The 21,250-nt window shown below is 43.8% G+C and overlaps 1 protein-coding gene across 2 annotated transcripts in view; it reads right to left on the reverse strand.

Moving 5' to 3' along the window:
- Positions 1 to 21,250, reverse strand: part of MDGA1 (MAM domain containing glycosylphosphatidylinositol anchor 1) — a 254,704-nt gene that overhangs the window by 25,783 nt on the left and 207,671 nt on the right. For both annotated transcript variants that reach the window (XM_035108147.2, XM_035108146.2), the window contains exons 13-14: positions 16,769 to 16,921; positions 14,999 to 15,130 (exon numbers count right to left, since the gene is read on the reverse strand). In XM_035108147.2, coding sequence (XP_034964038.2) covers positions 14,999 to 15,130; positions 16,769 to 16,921 — 285 coding nt within the window. The remainder of the gene's footprint in view (positions 1 to 14,998; positions 15,131 to 16,768; positions 16,922 to 21,250) is intronic.

Genomic DNA, 21,250 nt, shown 5'->3' on the forward strand with positions numbered 1-21,250 from the left:
ATTGTTTATGTGATTTTTTTAATGTTTTTTTTTGTGTGAACAGCCTTGGGAGGGCTATGTCCTGAAAGGCGGGCTAGAAGTCATTTGAATAAGTAAATAAATGATTCTAGTTACAGGTAGGTAGCCGTGTTGGTCTGACGCAGTAGAAACAAATTAAAAAAATTCCTTCCAGCAGCACCTTAAAGACCAACTAAGTTTTGATTTTGGTATGAGCTTTTGTGTGCATGCACACTTCCTCAGATACCAGAAGTGGAAACATTGAGAATTCAAGACTGGGGGAAAAGAGAAACTGAGAGAATCTGAAATTGACATATTCATCTACCTCTGGCTCAGATTTGAAACTCTGCATGAACATGAGTCACAGTGCAATAGTATGCATGTCTACACAGAAACAGGCTTCACTGAGGTCAATGAGACTTGTGCCAATTCACAGGCCAACCTCAGCAGCAGATTTTCCTAATTCCTACTCTGAGATAGAAGTGGGTGAGCCAAGCCAAATATGACTTCTGTTTTTATTACAAGCATCTTCCCACTTATGTAGGGGTTACATTCCAGTGCCCCCCCACATAAGTGAAAATCGTGTTAATGAGGAGCATCCCCTAAACACCCTTTAAATGCCCTACCTACTTCTTTCTCTCTAAAATAGGTAAAGGGACCCCTGACCGTTAAGTCCAGTCACAGACGTTTCTGGGGTTACGACACTCATCTCGCTTCACTGGCCGAGGGAGCTGGCGTACAGCTTCCAGGTCATGTGGCCAGCATGACTAAGCCGCTTCTGGCGAACCAGAGCAGCACATGAAAACACCGTTTACCTTCCCGCTGTAGCGGTACCTATTTATCTACTTGCACTTTGACATGCTTTCAAACTGCTAGGTTGGCAGGAGCTGGGACTGAATGAGAGCGCACCCCGTTGCGGGGATTCGAACCGCCAACCTTCTGATTGGCAAGCCCTAGGTTTAGACCACAGGGCTACCCGTGTCCCCTCTCTAAAATAGTGCTCTCCAAAAATCAAAAATACTGTACCCAATATATCCACAACTGGAACTGAAGCTCTGGGGCCAGAAGCTGGAGGATGCATGAGGCTGGAGGTCGTCTGTATGTTAAAATACTGTGTAGTAATCTTGTGCATTAAGTTCCACTATGTTCAATGGGTCTTACTCCCAGGTACCTGTGTACAGAATTGCTGCCTAGCAGCACAATTCATACATGCCTACTCAGAAGTAAGTCTCACTGAATATGATGGAGCTCATTCCCAGGTAAATGGGTATAGAACCACAGCCATAATCACCTTTTTATCTAAAAAGACTCTGCAGATAATATGCAACAAATCATCAACTGATAAACAGTAATAAAATAAACAAAAGATAACAGACTAACTATAAATATGTCTACTACCAGTGAAAAAATGCTACTTTAAAATGCCTAAATATATAAGAAGAGGTTTTTTTTAGTAGCATGACTAAAGATCAGCAAAGATGTTGCCCTGTTCATACTGTATACTGTTAGCACGGGATAAGGATGGAGGAAGGCAGGAATGGCAATTAGGGAGAGATAGCCTGATGGTAGCAAATGAAGATTAAAGGATTGGTTTGACTGAGTGAACATGGCATGCAGGCAGCAACAACTAAATCCCTTTCCCTGGCCTGTTCACATGCTCTGCCTTCCACACTGGTTGCTTTTTGTACGCCAGCTTAACTGGCTCCTTTGCTTTCCAAAGCAAGCCTGAAATAGTCCTGCCAAAGTCCATGTCTGGCATCATCCTGTCTAAGATCTTGGCCAGGACTGTTAGGGATATCAGAGGTTTCAGACACGCATTGGCAAGCCATATACAAAAGCGTCAACCAAAATTTAGATCCCGGGGCAAAACATAGGTACCAGTCAGGAAACAAAGGTGGGGTTTTTTAATTTCAATAACTGATACTTGCATTTGTTTATTAAACTACAATATCCTAATGTAGCCTACATAATATCCTAAAAAGAAATATACAAGTATATCTTGAGATTCTGGTGACTGGGATTTTGGGTGATAAAGGTAAAGGTAAAGGGACCCCTGACCATTAGGTCCAGTCGTGACTGACTCTGGGTTTGCGCGCTCATCTCGCATTATTGGCCGAGGGAGCCGGCGTATAGCTTCCAGGTCATGTGGCCAGCATGACAAAGCCACTTCTGGCGAACCAGAGCAGCACATGGAAACACCGTTTACCTTCCCGCTGTAGCGGTTCCTATTTATCTACTTGCATTTTGGCGTGCTTTCGAACTGCTAGGTTGGCAGGAGCTGGGACCAAGCAACGGGAGCTCACCCTGTCACAGGGATTCGAACCGCTGACCTTCTGATCAGCAAGCCCTAGGCTCAGTGGTTTTAACCCACAGCGCCACCTGGGTCCCTAAATACGTCACCCTAAATCCCCTGGTATGTTATTCAAAGCGAATACACACAGCAGATGACAGAAAGAGGTTCTGGTGGCATTTCCAGTAGCTTCTAAAGCAGGGGAGGCTTCAGTGCCCTTGCATTGCTCTCTGCCCTTCCCCGTGAGCACCAGAAGACACATAAATTATGCAAATATATGCAAAATTACAATGCTTTCTTAGTATCGAGCAGAGAATCCAAAGTTTTGCATATATTGCTGTGATGCATCGGTGCCTTTCTGGATGAATACTTCTGAGGGTTGGGCATCTGCATTGAAGAGGCAAAAGGACAGGCCTGGAGAAGCAGGAGGAGGTGTTTTGTTTTCATAGTTAAAATAAGCTTACTTTGCATTTTTTTTTAAATGTCGTTATTTTATTTTGCAGTGCACATTCTACTACATATTGTCCGGAAAGGAAGGGTTTCAACATTAAAAATTAAAAACCTGTTCAACATAGGGAAAAACATTCCTATCCCATTAAATCCAAGCTATCATTATTTTATAATCTCAGTTGCCATAAAATGCTACATTCCAGAAAATTCAGTGCTCCGTGCTGGGAAGTAAAGCAAATGGGATGCCAGTGGCAGGCAGTGGGTTATCGCCACGTGTGACAGATATTGCCTCCCAAGTGCCCTGTGATAAGAAGTGCACTAAAAACAAAGATAATGCTAAGTGCTAAAAAAAAAAAAAACCAACACTGAAAGCAGGCCAGGCAGCACAGTGGAGGATAATGGCTGCCATTGTTTAAATGAACGAGCTGTTGGAAGCCCAGGAGGTGGGACTCCCTGAAAAGGGGAGAAGTGTGGCAGAGTCTGACATATTGTCCAGAAAGAGGCTGTTTCAGCATTTTAAACACTCTGAAATCCTCACTCCCCTGACCCCTGAAGGGAGCAGCAGGGCTACTTGATTCTGCTGCCACTGGCCATCAGTCCCTGCTGAAGAGGAAGAGCCAGGGAGAAGAGGAAGAAAAAGAGTGACTGGGAGGAGAAATAGTGGAGGAGGGGGATCCTTGTATATGTGAGGGTGTATGTCTACCTGTGTGGGTGCTTGTGTGGCCGGAAGAGTATCTGTGTGCTGTGGCGTTTTTGTGACCCCTGTTGTGCTCTGTGGGTGCATAAACTAAAATGGCAAAATGTAAGTTGGCAATGGGCACAATACAAACTAAACTCAACAAATTATACCTCCTCACATCTAAAAGTCTGGTGGAAGAGGTAATTATTCACCTTCCTCCTAAACGAGTATAACGTTGAGGCTAGAGGTACCTCAGTGGTCAGGTCGTTCCAAAGTTCTGGAGCAGCCACTGAGAAAGCCCTACTATGGGCCTCTGCACTGCCAACCTCATCCCTCACTGGGACCACCAGATAGGCCTCTTGGGTTGACCTGAAAGACCAGACAGGTTGGTGTGGGAAAATATTAATGACAGCTTGCCCCAAATCTCCTGAATACTGCTCTGAGCAGACTCATATAGATGTTAAATAGGATGAGTGACAAGATCAAACCATGTGGTTTGATTTCTGTTGGATCCAAGACCTCCTTGAGATGTTAATGCTGTGAGCTGCTCCATTGTAGGCTCAGGTTGTATATATGTGTAAATAAATCATATATCTATCTATCTATCTATCTATCATCTATCTATCATAAAGACACCACAGTCTCCACTGCCCTTTATTTCAAGGAAACTGAACCCTGGGTAAGTGTCTGGAACCCCTTGAATATCACACCACTTGGTGACTGGGGTGCAACACTTATTCCATTCCATTCCATCCCATTCCATTCCTTCTGCTTTTCAGACCTCCAATATCTCATCGTTCAGCTTCTGAATCTATTGCACTGGACTTTCTGCAATAGTTAATAATAATATTATTTATTATGTGTAAAGTGCCTCAAGGACTAGGCACTGTATTATAATTGCATAAAAAAGGAACAAATCTTGCCTGCAGGTTTATAACCTAAAGAAAGTGGAAATGCCTCTGAAAAGCTACATATTTGGAAGCATGAATATTTGCAAAAGAATCGCCTCATGGATGTATGATGCACAAATTTCAAGTATCAGTGATAAGGCATAGATATCAATCATGAGTTGTTCTTGGTGATGCATTATATATTGCTTCTTTGTTCCTGCGTCCAACAACTTAAGCTTCTGTTTCATTGTTTTCTTGGTCTTTGCTCATCCATACCCACTAAACTGGGGACCCAGGTGGCGCTGTGGTTAAGCCACTGAGCCTAGGGCTTGCTGATCAGAAGGTCGGCGGTTCGAATCCCTGTGACGGGGTGAGCTCCCGTTGCTTGGTCCCAGCTCCTGCCAACCTAGCAGTTCGAAAGCATGTCAAAAATGCAAGTAGATAAATAGGTACCGCTACAACGGGAAGGTAAACGGCGTTTCCATGTGCTGCTCCGGTTCTCCAGAAGCAGCTTTGTCATGCTGGCCACATGACCTGGAAGCTATACGCCGGCTCCCTCGGCCAATAATGCGAGATGAGCGCACAACCCCAGAGTCGGTCACGACTGGACCTAATGGTCAGGGGTCCCTTTACCTTTACCCACTAAACTAGCTCAGTAATTCTAGGGTGAGCGGCAATGTTGCATGAAAAGGTTGGATCTATGAAAGATGACACAGGCACTGTTCCTTCCCCCAGAACCATTCACTATTCTCAAATCAGTTGCATTCCCTATTCCTCTCAATGAAGCTTGTGTCAGAGAATTATAGCAGCATGGTAGGCGATATTCCTTAATGCTGCAAAGCAGATTTTGGGGGTATAGGAGGTTGTGGGGGCTAGAGAAGGAGAAGGACTGTTGCACAAGTTGTTTTGCTGCTGGGCAGACACAATTGGATGTTATCTGCTGTGTGCATCTTTTTTATCATTATTTTACACTATTAGAAATACAACCCAGTATTACCTCAATACAAAAACATCTACCATTTCAATATAATGACTGTGCCCATGACTATTATCGTTTATGATAAATGCAAAGCTCACTTAAAGCTATGGAAATGTTACTGTTCTTCACAGTCTTTTGGCTGCTTTTTTAAGAGCCGTGCCGTCTGCTTCGCAAGCTAGTTAAGCTGGAGGCATTAAATTCAACACTCTCTGAGATTTACTTGTTTATAAAGCTTTGTACAAAAAGGATAGACTTACAATCAGCATTCTTCATTGCAGTGTGTGTGTGTGTGTGTGTGTGTGTGTGTGTGTGTGTGTGTGAGTGTAATGTGCAAGTCACTATCCCAGCTGCAAAAGTCAATGAAATACCCAGTAGGGAACTATCACTTATGTGATGATTACTAATTTTAAAAAGAAGAAAGGAAAATCCTATCAATGTATTAAGAGGTAGTTGGAGCAGAAAAAAAAAATTAAATGCAAGAAATTACTCGGTGTTCATCCATTTCCAATCCAGCTAATGCAAAGACTTTAGACTGATAGGAATCATGACACATGAACAACTCACATAGCATGTTACTGTTCTGAGAGAAACAAAAATGGATAAGAGGAGAACTTCAGAGCATAGCACCTGAAATTTTGTCATGTATGCCAGATTTCCCGAAGCTGATGCCCTCCAAATGTTTCGTTCTACAACTCCCATCAGTGCCAGCCAGCTGGCTGAGAGTGATGGGAGTTGTGGTCCAAAATGTCTAAAGGACCCCAAGTTCAGGAAGACTGATGAAGATCCTATTTGTGGCCATTTCTGGAAGATAACTAATGTGGTCCACTTTCTGAGACAATAAAATTACATCACCATGTGAGGAGTATGACTACATACTCCTCCGAGCACAATTCAAAGTGTTTAAAGCCCTAAATGGCCTTGGTCCAGTATACCTGAAGGAGCATCTCCACCTCCATCATTCTGCCCGGACACTGAGGTCCAGCACCGAGGGCCTTCTGGTGGTTCCCTCGTTGCGAGAAGCCAAGTTGCAGGGAACTAGGCAGAGGGCCTTCTCGGTGGTGGCGCCTGCCCTGTGGAACGCCCTCCCAACAGATGTCAAAGAGGAAAACAACTACCAGACTTTTAGAAGACATCTGAAGGCAGCCCTGTTCAGGGAGGCTTTTAATGTTTAATAGATTACTGTGTTTTATTTTCTGTTGGAAGCCGCCCAGAGTGGCTGGGGAAGCCCAGCCAGATGGGCGGGGTATAAATAATAAATTATAAATAATTTATTATTATTATTATTATTATTATTATTATTATTATTATTCATGAAATTATTCTCTCTAATCAATGAAGTAAAGAGTTTTGTTGTGCCATAACAGCTTTGCTAATTGCTAGCTTTACCTAAACCTGTACTGCCTACTGACCCAACCCTGTTCCACCTTATACCAGCTGCTCATTGGTCAATCCCTTGCATTCTCCATCCATCTTCTTTCTGACCTGTCCAATGGACTAGTGCAGGCATTCCCAACCTTTGGCCCTCCAGATGTTTTGGAGTACAATTCCCATCATCCCTGACCACTGGTCCTGTTAGCTAGGGATCACAGGAGTTGTAGGCCGAAACATCTGGAGGGCCGCAGGTTGGGGATGTCCAGACTAGTGAATTTCTATCCCACCATACAATTTTTCTAAGAAGTTCAAGGCAGCTTCCATCAATCAAAACAGCATAAATAAATAAAACACTAAGAGCAATCAATTAAAACATATCAAAAGCTACAGAAAAGGGGAAAGAGAGAAAATACCTCTACTGACAACATAAACCTATGCAACATTAAAAACCTGAGCAAATAGATAATTCTTACTCCTGGGATGCTTAAAGGCAGGAAAACTTTGTGACAGGCCTGTGGAAGAACACCTATTTTATTTATTTAGAAAATTTATAGACCGCTTAATCAGAAAACTCCCTTAGCAGTGTACACTCCAAGATTCAGACACCATGACAGAAATGGCTGTTTTCCTGGTTGCCACCCTCCCAACTTCTGATGGTGGGCATACTTGGAGAAGGACCTCAGCTGATGATCTCAACAGATGGGCAAGATTATGTTTGACTTGGGTGTCCAAGTTCCAAGCCACAAAAAGCTTTCAAGGTTGAAGCCAAGACCTTGAATTGTGCTTGCAAATGGATGGGAAGCCAGTGATTGAAAACATTTTCTGGACTCCCACTGCTATGCACTGAGCTCACCAAATACATGTTGAGTGGCAGTAGTTGATGTCCCCTTCAGAAGTTGACTAACTTTGGATTTATTACAAATTCCGTTCTCGTTCAGTAAACAAGTTGCCCTCAGTAGCTGCCACTCTGCGCTACAGACTCTGAGATTCCAAGAAGCCTCCACTTTAGCTTCTTGTTATTTCAATTCCTCTGTGGATCACCAGCAAAGGGGGAAATCTTAATTCAAAGATGGCAAGAGATGCAGAAAAGACAAGCAGATACACCCAAAAGACAGTGTGTGTGTGTGTGTGTGTGTGAGAGAGAGAGAGAGAGAGAGAGAGAACAGCAGCCAAATAAATTAAAAGGACTGGGAATGGCCTCTGGAGAGCTCCCCTCCACCCGGCTGTCCGCTCAGCTGAGAGATATTCAACATCACCCTAGTCTGTTAGTTACTGAATATTTTATACTCTGGCTACAAACGCTCCATTTGTATTCTGTTTCTCTCTTTCGTCATATCTATTATAAACGAGCAGTGTCTGGGAACTCTCCCAGGGAAGATTTGCCTGGATGGCTATGGATATGTTATAGTCAAATTGTGGAGAGTAAACTAGCTTTTTGAGTTGTACAGCAAAGAATGGGAAAGGAGAAAAGGTAATAAGCGGGTTATTAAAAAATAAATATATGTCAAATTGTATGTAGTTTCATTCCACAGTGTAATAAGACTCATCCACACTGTATTGGTGGTGTGTGTGTGTGTGTGTGTGTGTGAGAGAGAGAGAGAGAGAGAGAGAGAGAGAGAGAGAGAGAGAGAGAGAGAGAAAGAGAAAGAGAGAGAGAACATCATGGCCTGCCTGATACACTAGCCATGGCATACAACTGTAAATGAATACAAGGCATTTGGGTTGTGGGTCCATATAGCGCTGCTTATGTTGAGCCTGCAATGGTTGTGTGGATGATAACATCCCACCCAACATTTAAGTGGCTAATGAAATGTGGAACTTGCTCATCTAAAAACCACAGCTTGATCCACAGTAGCAAGATCCATGAAGATACTTATGTTAATATAAAATTCAACACTCTTTCAGGTGGCAACTTCATCCTGTCCACATTACCTGCCATCGCTAGAGTCCCATTGAGCAGGTTGAAGCAAAAGGACCTCTCGGAAGCCCCAGGAGGCTCTACGCAGCGTGACTTCTCTCTATGATCATAACATGGAGCTTTTAGTCAGTGATTTTCCTTGGGTCAATTTGGATGGGATGTTTTTCCTCCCAAGAAAAAAATACACCCCCATAAAATACAGTATGATAGGGTGCACAATCTATGTGAATCTATTTGCTTCTGTAAGCAGAAACAAGCAGGACACTAGTTTCCTACTCATAGCTCTTCCCTGCAACAGTCATGGCACATTCTGACAGGTAGCAACAAGTGGGGATGTGTTGCAGGTAATAAGAGGGGAATCTGAACAGGCCATTGTATGCTTTGGCTCAAAACATGAGACAAAAATGGCCCCATCTCTGAAATAATCACTGTAAATAAATTTTGCAGCGAGGCTTTCTGTTATGTGCAGGACTTCTGCTTTAGCAGCACACTGAAGAATCCTCATGGTAGTATATAATGCACCTCTGTATGCCTCTCTCCCTCCCCATATGTGTGTATGGACGTGTAAGAGGGAGATTGAGATGCATCTGTATCTGGAATAGAGTCAAAGAATGAATGAACTGCCTGGTATTGCTAGGAGACTATTCCTTTTTTTATGAACTATTCCCTGCTATGTTACATGTCTTTCCAGTGCTCCAGTCAGGTCACCTGAGCTGTTTTCTGAAGCTGAATGTTCAGGACAGAAAAAGCAAGTACTTCTTCACAGCACATAGTTAAACTATGGAATTTGTTCCCACAAGATGTTGTGATTGCCACCAACTTGGAGGACTTTATTAAAAGAGGAGTAGACCAATTCATAGAGGATAAGGCTACCAGTGGCTAGTAGCCAATATGGCTCTGCTCTACCTCCACTGATGGAAAAAGTACACCTCCGAATGCCAGTTGCTGGGACTCAAATACATGGGGAGAGCGTTGTTGCGCTCAGGTTCTGCTTGCTGACTTCCCACAGGCACTTGGTTGACCACTGTGGGAATAGGATGCTGGATTAGATGGGCATTTGGCTTGATCCAGCAGGGGTTTCTGGTCCAGCTTTCTCTTTACATATGATCCATCCAAACCCACATTTCAACATACAGTTGGACGAAAATACACAGGGCCATCAGCTTTGCCCCTTTGTTATGTAGAAATATTTGAGTGACAGAAGGATTGGTGAAGTAGGAAGCACATTTGAAAGCATCACACTTCTCTGCCTGTTTATAATCTGTGCGATCGCAACGCTATCCTGGCAACTTAAGGAACAGTTGGCTATTTTTAATTTAAGCTGATAGGCTGCTGGTTGTCAGGATGACTATCTGATATTCCTTTAATAGGAACGAATGAGGAGGATATTTTTTGAATGGAAAACCTGCTGGCAGAGTGGGGTCTGAGACTGCATAAGGAAGAAGCAAATTTGCAGGAAGAGATAGAGGGAAGCTGTGAGTTTTTAAAGAGGACTGTGAGTCGAGGACTGTGGTGGGTCCACACTGTTGCTTTGGGAACCTGACGCATGATGGGCAGTAGTCTGCTTGCTTCCAAAATGCTCTGCTTCTGTATTTGTAAATAGATTTTTCAAAGTGACCATAAAGAACATTACAAGGAAACAGACCCTGTAAGAGATGTATCTTGGTAACTTCCTGCTGCACAGGAAAGTGAAATGAGATGACCCAGCACCTTCTTGTTAACACCGCATGTGTTTTAAGCTAAATGTGCTGACTGATTCACACAGTATGTGTTACTATACTAGTTAAATCCAATGAAGTCTCCTTCTCAAATTATTCTTGCCATTACTATATGAGGCTGCCCACATCCATTTCCTCTGGGAGTGTTAACAAGGAAATGAACAGGTAGTTTGAAGCTAGGGAACAAAAGCTATCCGTGCCAGTGCTGGATACCCAGGGCTGTACTGGTACATTGCCTTGTCCTCCTTCCAATGAAGTTTGCAGAATTCATCCACTGGAAAGTCCTTTTGACCCTTCCAGTTTCAAGTACCCCTTAAAAGCTCCCTTAGCAAGTGGAGCTTCTGTGTGATTTCTTGATGGGAGAATCACTGATGATGAACAGTGAGAATCTCTAGGCAGTGGTAAAGGTAAAGGTAAAGGGGCCCCTGACCATCAGGTCCAGTCGTGTCCGACTCTGGGGTTGTGGTGCTCATCTCGCTCTATAGGCCGAGGGAGCCAGCGTTTGTCCGCAGACAGCTTCCGGGTCATGTGGCCAGCATGACAAAGCTGCTTCTGGCGAACCAGAGCAGCACACGGAAACGGCGTCTACCTTCCCGCCGGAGCGGTCCCTATTTATCTACTTGCACTTTGATGTGCTTTCGAACTGCTAGGTGGGCAGGAGCTGGGACCGAGCAACGGGAGCCCACCCCGTTGCAGGGATTCGAACCGCCGACCTTCTGATCAGCAAGCCCTAGACTCTGTGGTTTAACCCACAGCGCCACCTGGGCAGTGGTAATCAGCAACAACACACTAAATGAATGCTAGAGATTCACACACCTTTGAACATGTGTCAGTCAGATGCCTGAGGTTAAAGAAAGAATAAGGACGGAGCTTAATAATGACCACCCCTCCTACTTACAACACAGAACCATATTTACTGGCGTGAGATAATATAAAAATTATTATCTCTTACTATACTATAAGAAGAGTTAGCATGAATCATGTTTATCCCATGGTAATGGAAGCCATTACTTGAGCAAGTGAAACTGCTATCACAAATCTCTCTCTTATCACCTCAGGCAATTATCGAACAAGAGACAAGCTGAGAAGTGATCAAGGCAAGCTATCACATGTTTGTTCCACCTTGCTCAGTTCATGGGGCATCCTGGCTTATTAGGAACATGTTGGCTTTGGTTCAGATACACTCACAAAATAAATGGAAGCAAGGATGATTAGAAACAGAAATGATAAATGCCATAGCACAACACAAAACAGAGAGAGAGAGAGAGAGAGAGAGAGAGAGAGAGAGAGAGAGAGAGAGAGAGAGAAGAAAGGAACGAAGGATCGAAGGAAATGAATTTAGATATTAGGATTGACCCAATTGACCCAATACTGCCAGTTGTATTACAAGCTTAATTTTTAACGGGCTGATAAAAATCTCTCATTTTCTTCATCTCTGACTGTCTGGTTTCTAAATAATTCAAAATATATTCATGCTTCCCTTAGTGCCCTCTGGGAAACTCAAAACAACATTAGGTAAAGGTAAAGGGACCCCTGACCATTAGGTCCAGTCGTGACCGACTCTGGGGTTGCGCGCTCATCTCGCATTATTGGCCGAGGGAGCCGGCGTATAGCTTCCAGGTCATGTGGCCAGCATGACAAAGCCGCTTCTGGTGAACCAGAGCAGCACACGGAAACGCCGTTTACCTTCCCGCTGTAGCGGTTCCTATTTATCTACTTGCATTTTGACGTGCTTTCGAACTGCTAGGGAGAGAGAGAAGAAAGGAACGAATGATCGAAGGAAATGAATTTAGATATTAGGATTGACCCAATTGATCCAATACTGCCAGTTGTATTACAAGCTTAATTTTTAACGGGCTGATAAAAATCTCTCATTTTCTTCATCTCTGACTGTCTGGTTTCTAAATAATTCAAAATATATTCATGCTTCCCTTAGTGCCCTCTGGGAAACTCAAAACAACATTAAAGTAAAGCCAAAAGAATGCAGTCACCTTGCACGAAAACAGACTCTTGGTATTGCTACATGGAAGCGGAAAATAGAGAAATCTACCTAAAATCACAATGGAGAATCAAGACATTGTAAAAGGGGGCATGACGATGGTGAACGTGGAAGAGAAGAAAAGGTGGATTTTGCAGGTTTCTTAGTAGTTGAAGTCAAAGCTAAATAGACTGCCAGCCCAGCAGTGTCCATGCCATAATAATTTCAACATTCAACACCTCTGAGAAATCTCTGAACCATTGAGGGCAGCAGTGATGGCAAATAGCATACTTCCTTAATGGTTTCTTATGATATTCTCTTATGTGGTGCCACAACTCTGCTAAGAAATGTAGAAACAGCTCTCTTTTTCTGCCGCATTGCATATTAGCCAATCTTTTCCAGTACTGTACAAGAAATACTATACATAAAAATCCCTTCTGCAATGGCTGGAGGAACTTGTTTGCTCAATGGGTAATTTAAGGATTAGCCAAAGGAAAGCCAAAATTAGCCAGGTGCAAACAGGATGGTAGCCATACACCATACCCAGCCCTGGCTCAAACCTTTATCAAACGAACCAAGAAGACAACCATGATATAATGTAAAGGAAGAGCAACACAAACATCTATCTCTGATGCTGGACAGAATGAGCCACCTATCAACTAGGCAGACATGGATGTTCAGGTTAGTCACCAAAACATCAACTATGTAACTTAAGTAATGAGAACAATTATCATATTGACATGAGAACCTGCCTTATCCAGTCAGATCACTGGTACATCTGGTTCTGAACAGTCTGCACCAGGGGTAGTTAACCTGTGGACCTCCAGAGGTTGTTGGAATCCATCTCCCCTAAGTTCCTTCCAGTATGGCCGAAGGTTAGGGATGTTGGGAGTTACAGTCCAGGAGCACCTGGAGGGACACACATTAGCCACCTGTGGTGTGCACTGACTGGCAGCAGTTGTCTGGGATTTCAGATGCATTCTCCCCCAGCTGTAACAGGAGATGTTGGGGATTAAACCTGGGACTTTTTGCATTTAAAGCAAGTGTTCTGCTGTTGAGCCATGGCTCCATCAACTAGAGGCATGCACAGCTTGCTGGAAAGCAGATTACACTGAAATAATTATTTATCTAGAGGAGGTGTGGAGAAACTTCTGGTCCTTCAGATGTTGCCGGACTACAGCTCCCATCATCCCTGGTCATTGCCCACACCTGCTAGGGCAGATGGGAGTTGTAGTTCAGTCACACCTGGAAGTCCAAAGATCCCCCCACATCTGATTTAGAGAGTTTACTGGACCCTGCATCTGAGGACAATTCTCATCTCTTTCCTGTGAGAGGAGAACCAGCTTCTAGCTTAATGAAATTTCATGTGCTCAGACAGAGGAAAACGTTAATTAACTCACTTTAGCAGCTCCGTTTACCAACAGGCAGACATACTCCTGACTGGGTCTGATTTCTCAGTCAGGCTCCAGTCCAGCGGGTGATTAATAACTTAGTGGGCTTTCAGAAAGACTGCATTTATTATTCAAATTAATGAAATTATAATCAAGAGGTGACAAATTAGCAATTGCTCCTTGACTGAATGTGGAAACTCATTAGGCACTCCTGTGGCACACGCCAAGTGCTACAGCTTCATCTTGGTGGCTGGAGACAGGAGGTGAAACCAGAGACAGAGAAACAGTGGGCGGGAAGCTGCCCTTCAAAATGACTTTGCCCCATAAAACCAATTGCTTCTTTCACATTATTTTTGCCATCTTCCTGGGTCTCTTACTTACCCTCCTTAAATTAAAACAGCAACCAGGGAGTCCCTACTGATGCAACAATTGCCCCTGCTTGAACATTCCATCTAAGCTCTTTCCAAACCACGCCCCGCAATTATTTGCATAAATCAGTTTCTACCTACATCATATTCTAAAGCAGGCATCCTCAAACTTCGGCCCTCCAGATGTTTTGGACTACAATTCCCATCTTCCCCGATCACTGGTCCTGTTAGCTAGGGATCATGGGAGTTGTAGGCCAAAACATCTGGAGGGCCGCAGTTTGGGGATGCCTGTTCTAAAGTTTCAGTAAAAGAGGTAGCAATGAAAAAGGATTCTCTGTAATATCTTAAGGAAATACAAAAAAAATGTGTGCAAGATTAATTAGAGGGTAACAGGAATTAATTTAATCAAAATGACGGCTCCAGCACAGAAAACAACAGCTGTCACAATCTTGGCAAACATGACCTCTCCCTTTAAAAGACTCAAATCAAAATCAGTTTTCTAGCACTCGTGATGCAGATATATGCCTGGAAATGTGAATGATGTTCTTGCAAAACAGGTGTGGGGAACCTCTGTCCCTTCAGATTTTCTGAACTACAGCTTGCATCAGTCTCAGGAGGCTTGGCCAATGTTCAGAGATGATGAGAGTTGTAGCCCAGCAACACCTGGGGGCCAAATATCCCCCAAACCTGTTCTAAATGCTTGGAAACTAGGAGTGATCTGCACAGTTGGCTGCCCATGTTCTGTATTGTGGTGTCACATCCAACTCTGCTTGGATGTTGGATGTTTCAGCAAAATGAAAAGTGTTATTTGCCAAAAACGAACTTCAGTGCTGGGGAAGCAAGAGCCATTAAGCACCAGCAGAAATCAGGTCTGGCATACCTTAGAGGATGATTGTTTCTCCATAATATTCAATAAGCCCTTCTTCTCAAAGCATCCTTTCCCCCATCCTAGCCAAGAAGATCACTCACCAATGTGTTTCCCATACATGTGATAATAGAAGGAGACACAGAATCTGGCAGTCATGTTGTACATGGGGCTGATCAGCCTAGCCTTGTCGTTCTTCACCCGGGGTGCAGACGCCTCGATGAACATGTAGTAGCCTGAAGAGCAAGGAAACAAAGGTGGTGGCGGTGGGAAACGCAATGCATCATCACACCTCCCTCCAGGACAACAGGGTGAGGAAATGTATGCTCAGAAGGATTTAGAAAGGAAAACCTTTGGGGAGCTGAGTGAGAGCCAGCCACATACCAATACTTCTCCACCAATGTGCAATGGCAAAATACACTTCACTGTTGGATGCAGCCTAGATAGCACTCTCTATTCCAGTGTTTCCCAACCTTGTGCCTCCAGCTGTTTTCGAACTACAATTCCCATCATTCCTGACCACTGGTCTTGCTAGCTAGGGATGATGGGAGTTGTAGTCCCAAAACATTTGGAGGCACAAGGTTGGAAAACACTGCTCTATTCACTCTGGGCAACAGCAAGGCCCCAAAGACTGGGTGAGTGTAAGAGGCAACAGGAGGCCAGCAGCTCCTCTAATTGTCCAGTTAAGCATCTTCCCATGACCACAGTCCCTCCTGCTTTCTTGCCTGCTTGTGGTGGCCTTCTTGGTGCCCTTGTTCCCACCTTTGCTTTTCTCTGTCTTATTGTACACAGGTAGCCATAGCTTCGATGCTTACAGCAGCCCCAAACAGAATGTGCACAGGATGGGAAATGGCCTCTGAGGTGGCCGGTTAAAAAGGTGGCTTGACTCATCCCCTCTCCTCCAAATGATAATTGAGCGACACTGTTTTTAACATTGTAATCTCTTCTCAAAGGTGACATGGATAGTATCCCAGAAGTACCTGGCCCTGGGAGTTGGAGATTTTCGTGGACTCCTGCTGCAGAAGCCAGCCTAAACACTTCTGAGTGCTTAAACATGTCTCCCTCTCCACTTGCTTTTCTCCTCTGCGACTTCAAAGCAACTATCAATGGAACAAGGACATTTGGCAGCAGGCAATTAGCCAGTAACAAGGACTAATGCTCTCCTGATTCCCCTAAACAAAGCTGTGGGAGTTTTAATTGGGTATTTAATGTGAATAAGAAAGATGTAAATTAACTGCCTGCTCCCCATGCCCAATGCAGAGCAGGTGTGTGTGTGTGTGTGTGTGTGTGTGTGTGTGTGTGTGTGTGTGTGTAGAAAACCAATCTATTTTGTCCTCAGGTTCCAAGGCGGAATATGATACTGAGAGCTAAATCTGTCTTGTAGAGGACTTGGCAAAAGCTAGAGGCAACAATCCTTTCTATATTCTACAAAATTCCCAGAACAGTTCTTGTCATGTAGAGACCTCTGCTATGTGAGAATCTGAGGGTGCCAGGCGGGGTGGGGAGAAAAGGGATGGAATAGAGGGAGGGGTGAACAAAGGACTGCATTATAGGGTGTTAGGACCTAACAGATGCTGCAATGTTTCTAGCTCCCAGCATGAAAATGAGGAAGAAGTACAGTACTTAGATATGTGAGAGATGAAAACCTGGACGGGATTATTTCTGAGGAAGTAAATAAAAAGGGATTGGAAGAAAATATGGACTGCTGATGGCTAGAGCCCCCTCCCTCTTTCCTCTTTTCATGGAATGGTAAATATACAAGGGACTTTAAGGTTTCCACACTCTCTCCCCACTAGACCTCTCATTGAGAAGGAGCCAGGATTGGGGGAGTGAATGGGGCACAACTTTGAAAAGGAAGCTGGAAGTTCCATTACCTTCTGGCGTCCCACTGAAATCCATGGTTGGGCCTGTGTTGGCAGAGCGCTTGGGGTCGTGGGTCAGACCACTCTGACGAATCCAGTCAAAGTTGTCAGTTGTGTCTTGTGTATATCCACAGATCTTCTCATCCTCAAAGTGACAGGTGTTCCCTGTAGTAGTAGTAGTAACAACAACAACAACTTTATTATTATATACCCCACCCATCTGGCTGGGTCTCTCCAGCCACTCTGGGCAGCTCACAGCATATATCAGAACATGCTAAAACATCAAACATTAAAAACTTCCTGATACAGATGTCTTCTAAAAATCAGATAGTTGTTTATCGCCTTGACATCTGAAGGGAGGATGTTCCACAGGGAGGGGTGCCACTACCGAAAAGACCCTTCAGTAGACCTTCTGAAGGAAGGGAGGTTAACCAGAATGCCATATGCTAAGATATGAAAAAACGAGCAAACAAACAAACATACAGAGCCCCTGCCTTATAGTAATTATGGTTCTGCAGTGACGTAATAATAAACCACAAACAGCATCTTCATCACAAGGACGTAAGAAATGCCCTGGTGACTCAGACTAAAGGCCCACACAGTGTAGCATTCTCTTTCTCAGTGTGGCCAACCTGTTGCCTCTTGTGAAGTCTGCAGTTAGGGCATGAGCGCAATAGCCTTCTCATGCTCATGTTCCAGAGCAAATGGTATTTGGACTTCTGATCCCTTTTTTAAAAAAATATATTTTTATTAATTTTTCCAATTAAAACCAATTATATCACATTATTTCAAATTATACACATATATATCAATCAAACCGAATGTTATACCAAATCATCTAAAAATTTTTGGGGGTTCCCATGCTTCAAGAAATTGGGGATTCCTCACAACCGTCTACTGCCGTCTTTTTTCTAAAATTCAAATCGTCTCTCCGGGTCCATAATAATCCAGATCTTTCCCTTACAGTCACATAGATGTTTTCCTCTTTCAACCGATTGTTTCCCAGCTGCTGAGATAAATATCAAACAAGGTTTCACAAATGTTCTTTCTCCTGTGTGGGTTAATCAGTCCAGCCTCCCCAACTGATCCTGGAGATGATATGCACCCATCCACGTAAGCTGACCTGACCTTCCACAAGATAGTGACTAGGAAGAACGTACACAAATTAACTGAACAATCCCTTCTTTCCTTTTAAATCAATTGGTAAATGTGGGAGAGAGTAAAATCTATATACCAACAAGAAACTCCCTGCTTGTGTACAGATATGCTGATAGAACACTTTGTGATCACATTGGTGTGATTGATGTATCCAATTAAAGCAGGTAACATTTGTGTTTCAGAAATGCTTTTTGACATTTCCCCAGATGACTACTGAAATACAGAGACAACCCCCCTCCCGCCCCACCTAACATCCCTTGCTCTCTGTGATGAAGCAATCTGTATATGGAATAATAATGATAATAATAAATTTCATCATTTTAAGGATTAGAGAACTAGAGCCCAAGTGGACCCCAAAGGGGGTTCATTCTTTGGTTTGCCGACACAGATTGGCAAAGCAAACACAGAAGCTACAGATACACTCAGCACATTGAAATATAGAAGTGTCAGAGCTTGATACCAAAATGGGCACATATGTTCACTAATCTTTGGCTCCCCAGCACTTTGACTTCATAGAATAATTGTAGAGTTGGAAAGGACCACAATACTTATCTAGTCCAGCCCCTTTGCAATGAGGGAATCTTTGGCCCAACATGGGGCTCCAACCCACAACCCTGAGATTAAGAGTCATTCTCTACTGACTGAGCTATCCCAGCATACATGGCTAAAAATACTGGAGGTGACCATTCTTGGTCTGGCTTTTCAGTGCTTCAGGCACACATACAATTCAAATCCTGGCTCTCCCAGTTTTCTTTGGACTCCATAACGCCAGGTTAAACATGTGCATGTGTGAAGGTCTTTATGGAAAACATATATGTTCCCAACTTTCTCCTTTCTCTCTCTTTTGGGTACTTCAGCTACATAGTGTTGAAGGGTACAGGCCAGAATCCACATTAAGGTCTCCAGAGTAGGATGTGTGCCTAGTATATATTTTTAAAGTCTATAGATTTTGTATGCAGAGTCTAGCTTGTGCCCACCCAGAGATGCTCTGTACCTGAAGGAATGGTTTGTAGAAGCTCTGGGCTGAAAGGTTGCCCCTGGTGAAGCTCTGCGAACTGCTGAAGCACAGAGGGCCCCATGGAAACTCGGCTAGAGAGCTCCTGCAAGTGAACACAGCCAAAGGGAGCTTGGCTGCCCACTTAACTGCTAATTAACCCTGACTAAGTGCTCTCTACTCGGTCCATTCATTTCTAATTAGCATCCTAATCCAAATTAGCCACCGTTTGTAATACTGAGTGCCTGGGACTGCCCAGCATCTGGAGCTAGAGGAGAAAAGGAAGCAGGAGATCTGAGACTCTGGGATTCGCAATAACAGTCTCTGTGGTTTATTTCATCTGTTCTGTGTCCAGATCTGAAAGGCAGGAGCTGAGGCACAACGGCAGCTGCTTAGCAGCTCTTCCAAGGCGTTATGTGAATGAGATGGCTGAGCTCCAGTTCTAGCAGTGCCGATCAAGTCACACATGGGAGTCCTGCAGAAAAGGCTGTCGCACAAGGCTTGGTCATTTCAGCCAGCTACTTAACTCTGGCCAGAGGTTGCTGCACTTGGCTTCTAGATCTAAGCCACAATTCCAGCAAACTCAAAAGAAACCCCAATAATCATAGAGTGCCACACCTTTGAAGGCGATCTAGCTCAAACAACTTACACTCTGCCAATCTCCAGCAAGCTAGCACTCAATGCAAATTAATTCCCTGTCCTCCACACCATTTTCACAGATTTCAATTCAAATTAAAGCAAATTAAAACAAATAGGAAAGTTGAGGTTAATGCAGAGCAGAACTAAGGCCAGCTATCTCCAGTCAAATTTTTGAATATAATATCATTGGAGAACCTTTGACAATGCATTTGACCACACCACACATTAAGCCACCCTCAGTACGGACCAGAGACTGTATGGGCAAAACAGTGCTCTCAGCACTGGACCAGGAACCTTGGACACAGCACCGAACAGATGGCTCATCTGCTGGGTGATCATTCCTTCAGGGTTGATCCTGGGTTTTAGGATCACCCTATGATGTGAATCAATTCCAGGAAATCTTTCCAGGGTGGACTGGTCATGTTGTGCGGATGCCTGATGATCATCTCCCAAAGCAACTACTCTATTCCGAACTTAAAAATGGAAAACGTAATGCTATTGGTCAACAAAAGAGGTTTAAAGACTGTCTCAAGGCAAATCTTTAAAAATGTAGTATAAACACTGACAACTGGGAAACCCTGGCCTGCGAGCGCTCCAGTTGGAGAACAGCCCATAGCAAAGGTGTCATGGGCTTTGCAGAAACTCGATCTCAGGACGCAAGGGAGAAACGTGCAAAGAGGAAGGCATGCTGGCAAATCCACACCGTGATCAACTCCTGCCTGGAAACCAATGTCCCCACTGTGGAAGGATGTGTGGATCCAGAATTGGCCTCCACAGTCACTTACGGACTCACTGTTAAAACCGTATTTATGGAAGACAATCTTACTCGGCTACGAGTGATCACCAAAGAAGAAGTTATATGGCCCATTAGCCCCTGTTTTGGAGTTCGGACAGAATACGTCCCCCTGGACCCCTTTAACAGGGCATCCTGAAAATCTGACCAATGTACTGGGGGTGCTGTTATGAGCCACTGCATCTGCCAGACTAAGGATCCAACCCAATGCTGACTGAGTGTGAGCCCTTATTGGTCAGAGAGGAGAATGTTACATTGCACAAGGAGAAATCCTTCCACTGATGGAACAGTCACCTTAGCATTGTGTTGCACACAACCCACCATCTCTGCTTTACAGCACATGGTCTTGAATTAGTCGAACTGTAAGAAAGAAGACGGGTGCAATTTACAAATCCCTTCACTTGAACGTTCTGGGCCATAACATAGCATCTGTTTAGCAACACACAGGAACAACTCATTAAAATTGTAGAAGGGGAAAATTAAGGAGGCAGAATGTAATCAACAGGACTGGAATATGGTCAGGTTATTAGCGTAGGGCATTCTAAATCCATTTACAAGTTGAAAGAAAGATAAATTAATGAATTCTGATAACTTTGTTAGGGATCCTAACAGTCAAGCAGTCAAATTGGGAGTAATTTCTGAGAATTAGATTTTGTTTTGTTCTGGTCAGGCTTGTGGATGTATAATCTCAAGGTGCCTGCGAAATAAGTTTTCTCCCCACCACCCTGTCTCAGTCTCCTTAGGTCGATGGTACCCAACGCCTAGCTCTTTACCCACTCCACGTACTTGCCCTAACAACATTAAGCATGAACATCGTATTAACCAAAGAGAAAATGGATGAAGAAATAATTACATTAAGCGATTCTCTGAGCCTGTAAATTAATCAACATTATGTACCCCTTGATCAGGC

Source organism: Zootoca vivipara, chromosome 3, assembly GCF_963506605.1.
Source record: "Zootoca vivipara chromosome 3, rZooViv1.1, whole genome shotgun sequence".
NCBI classification, from domain to species: domain Eukaryota; kingdom Metazoa; phylum Chordata; class Lepidosauria; order Squamata; family Lacertidae; genus Zootoca; species Zootoca vivipara.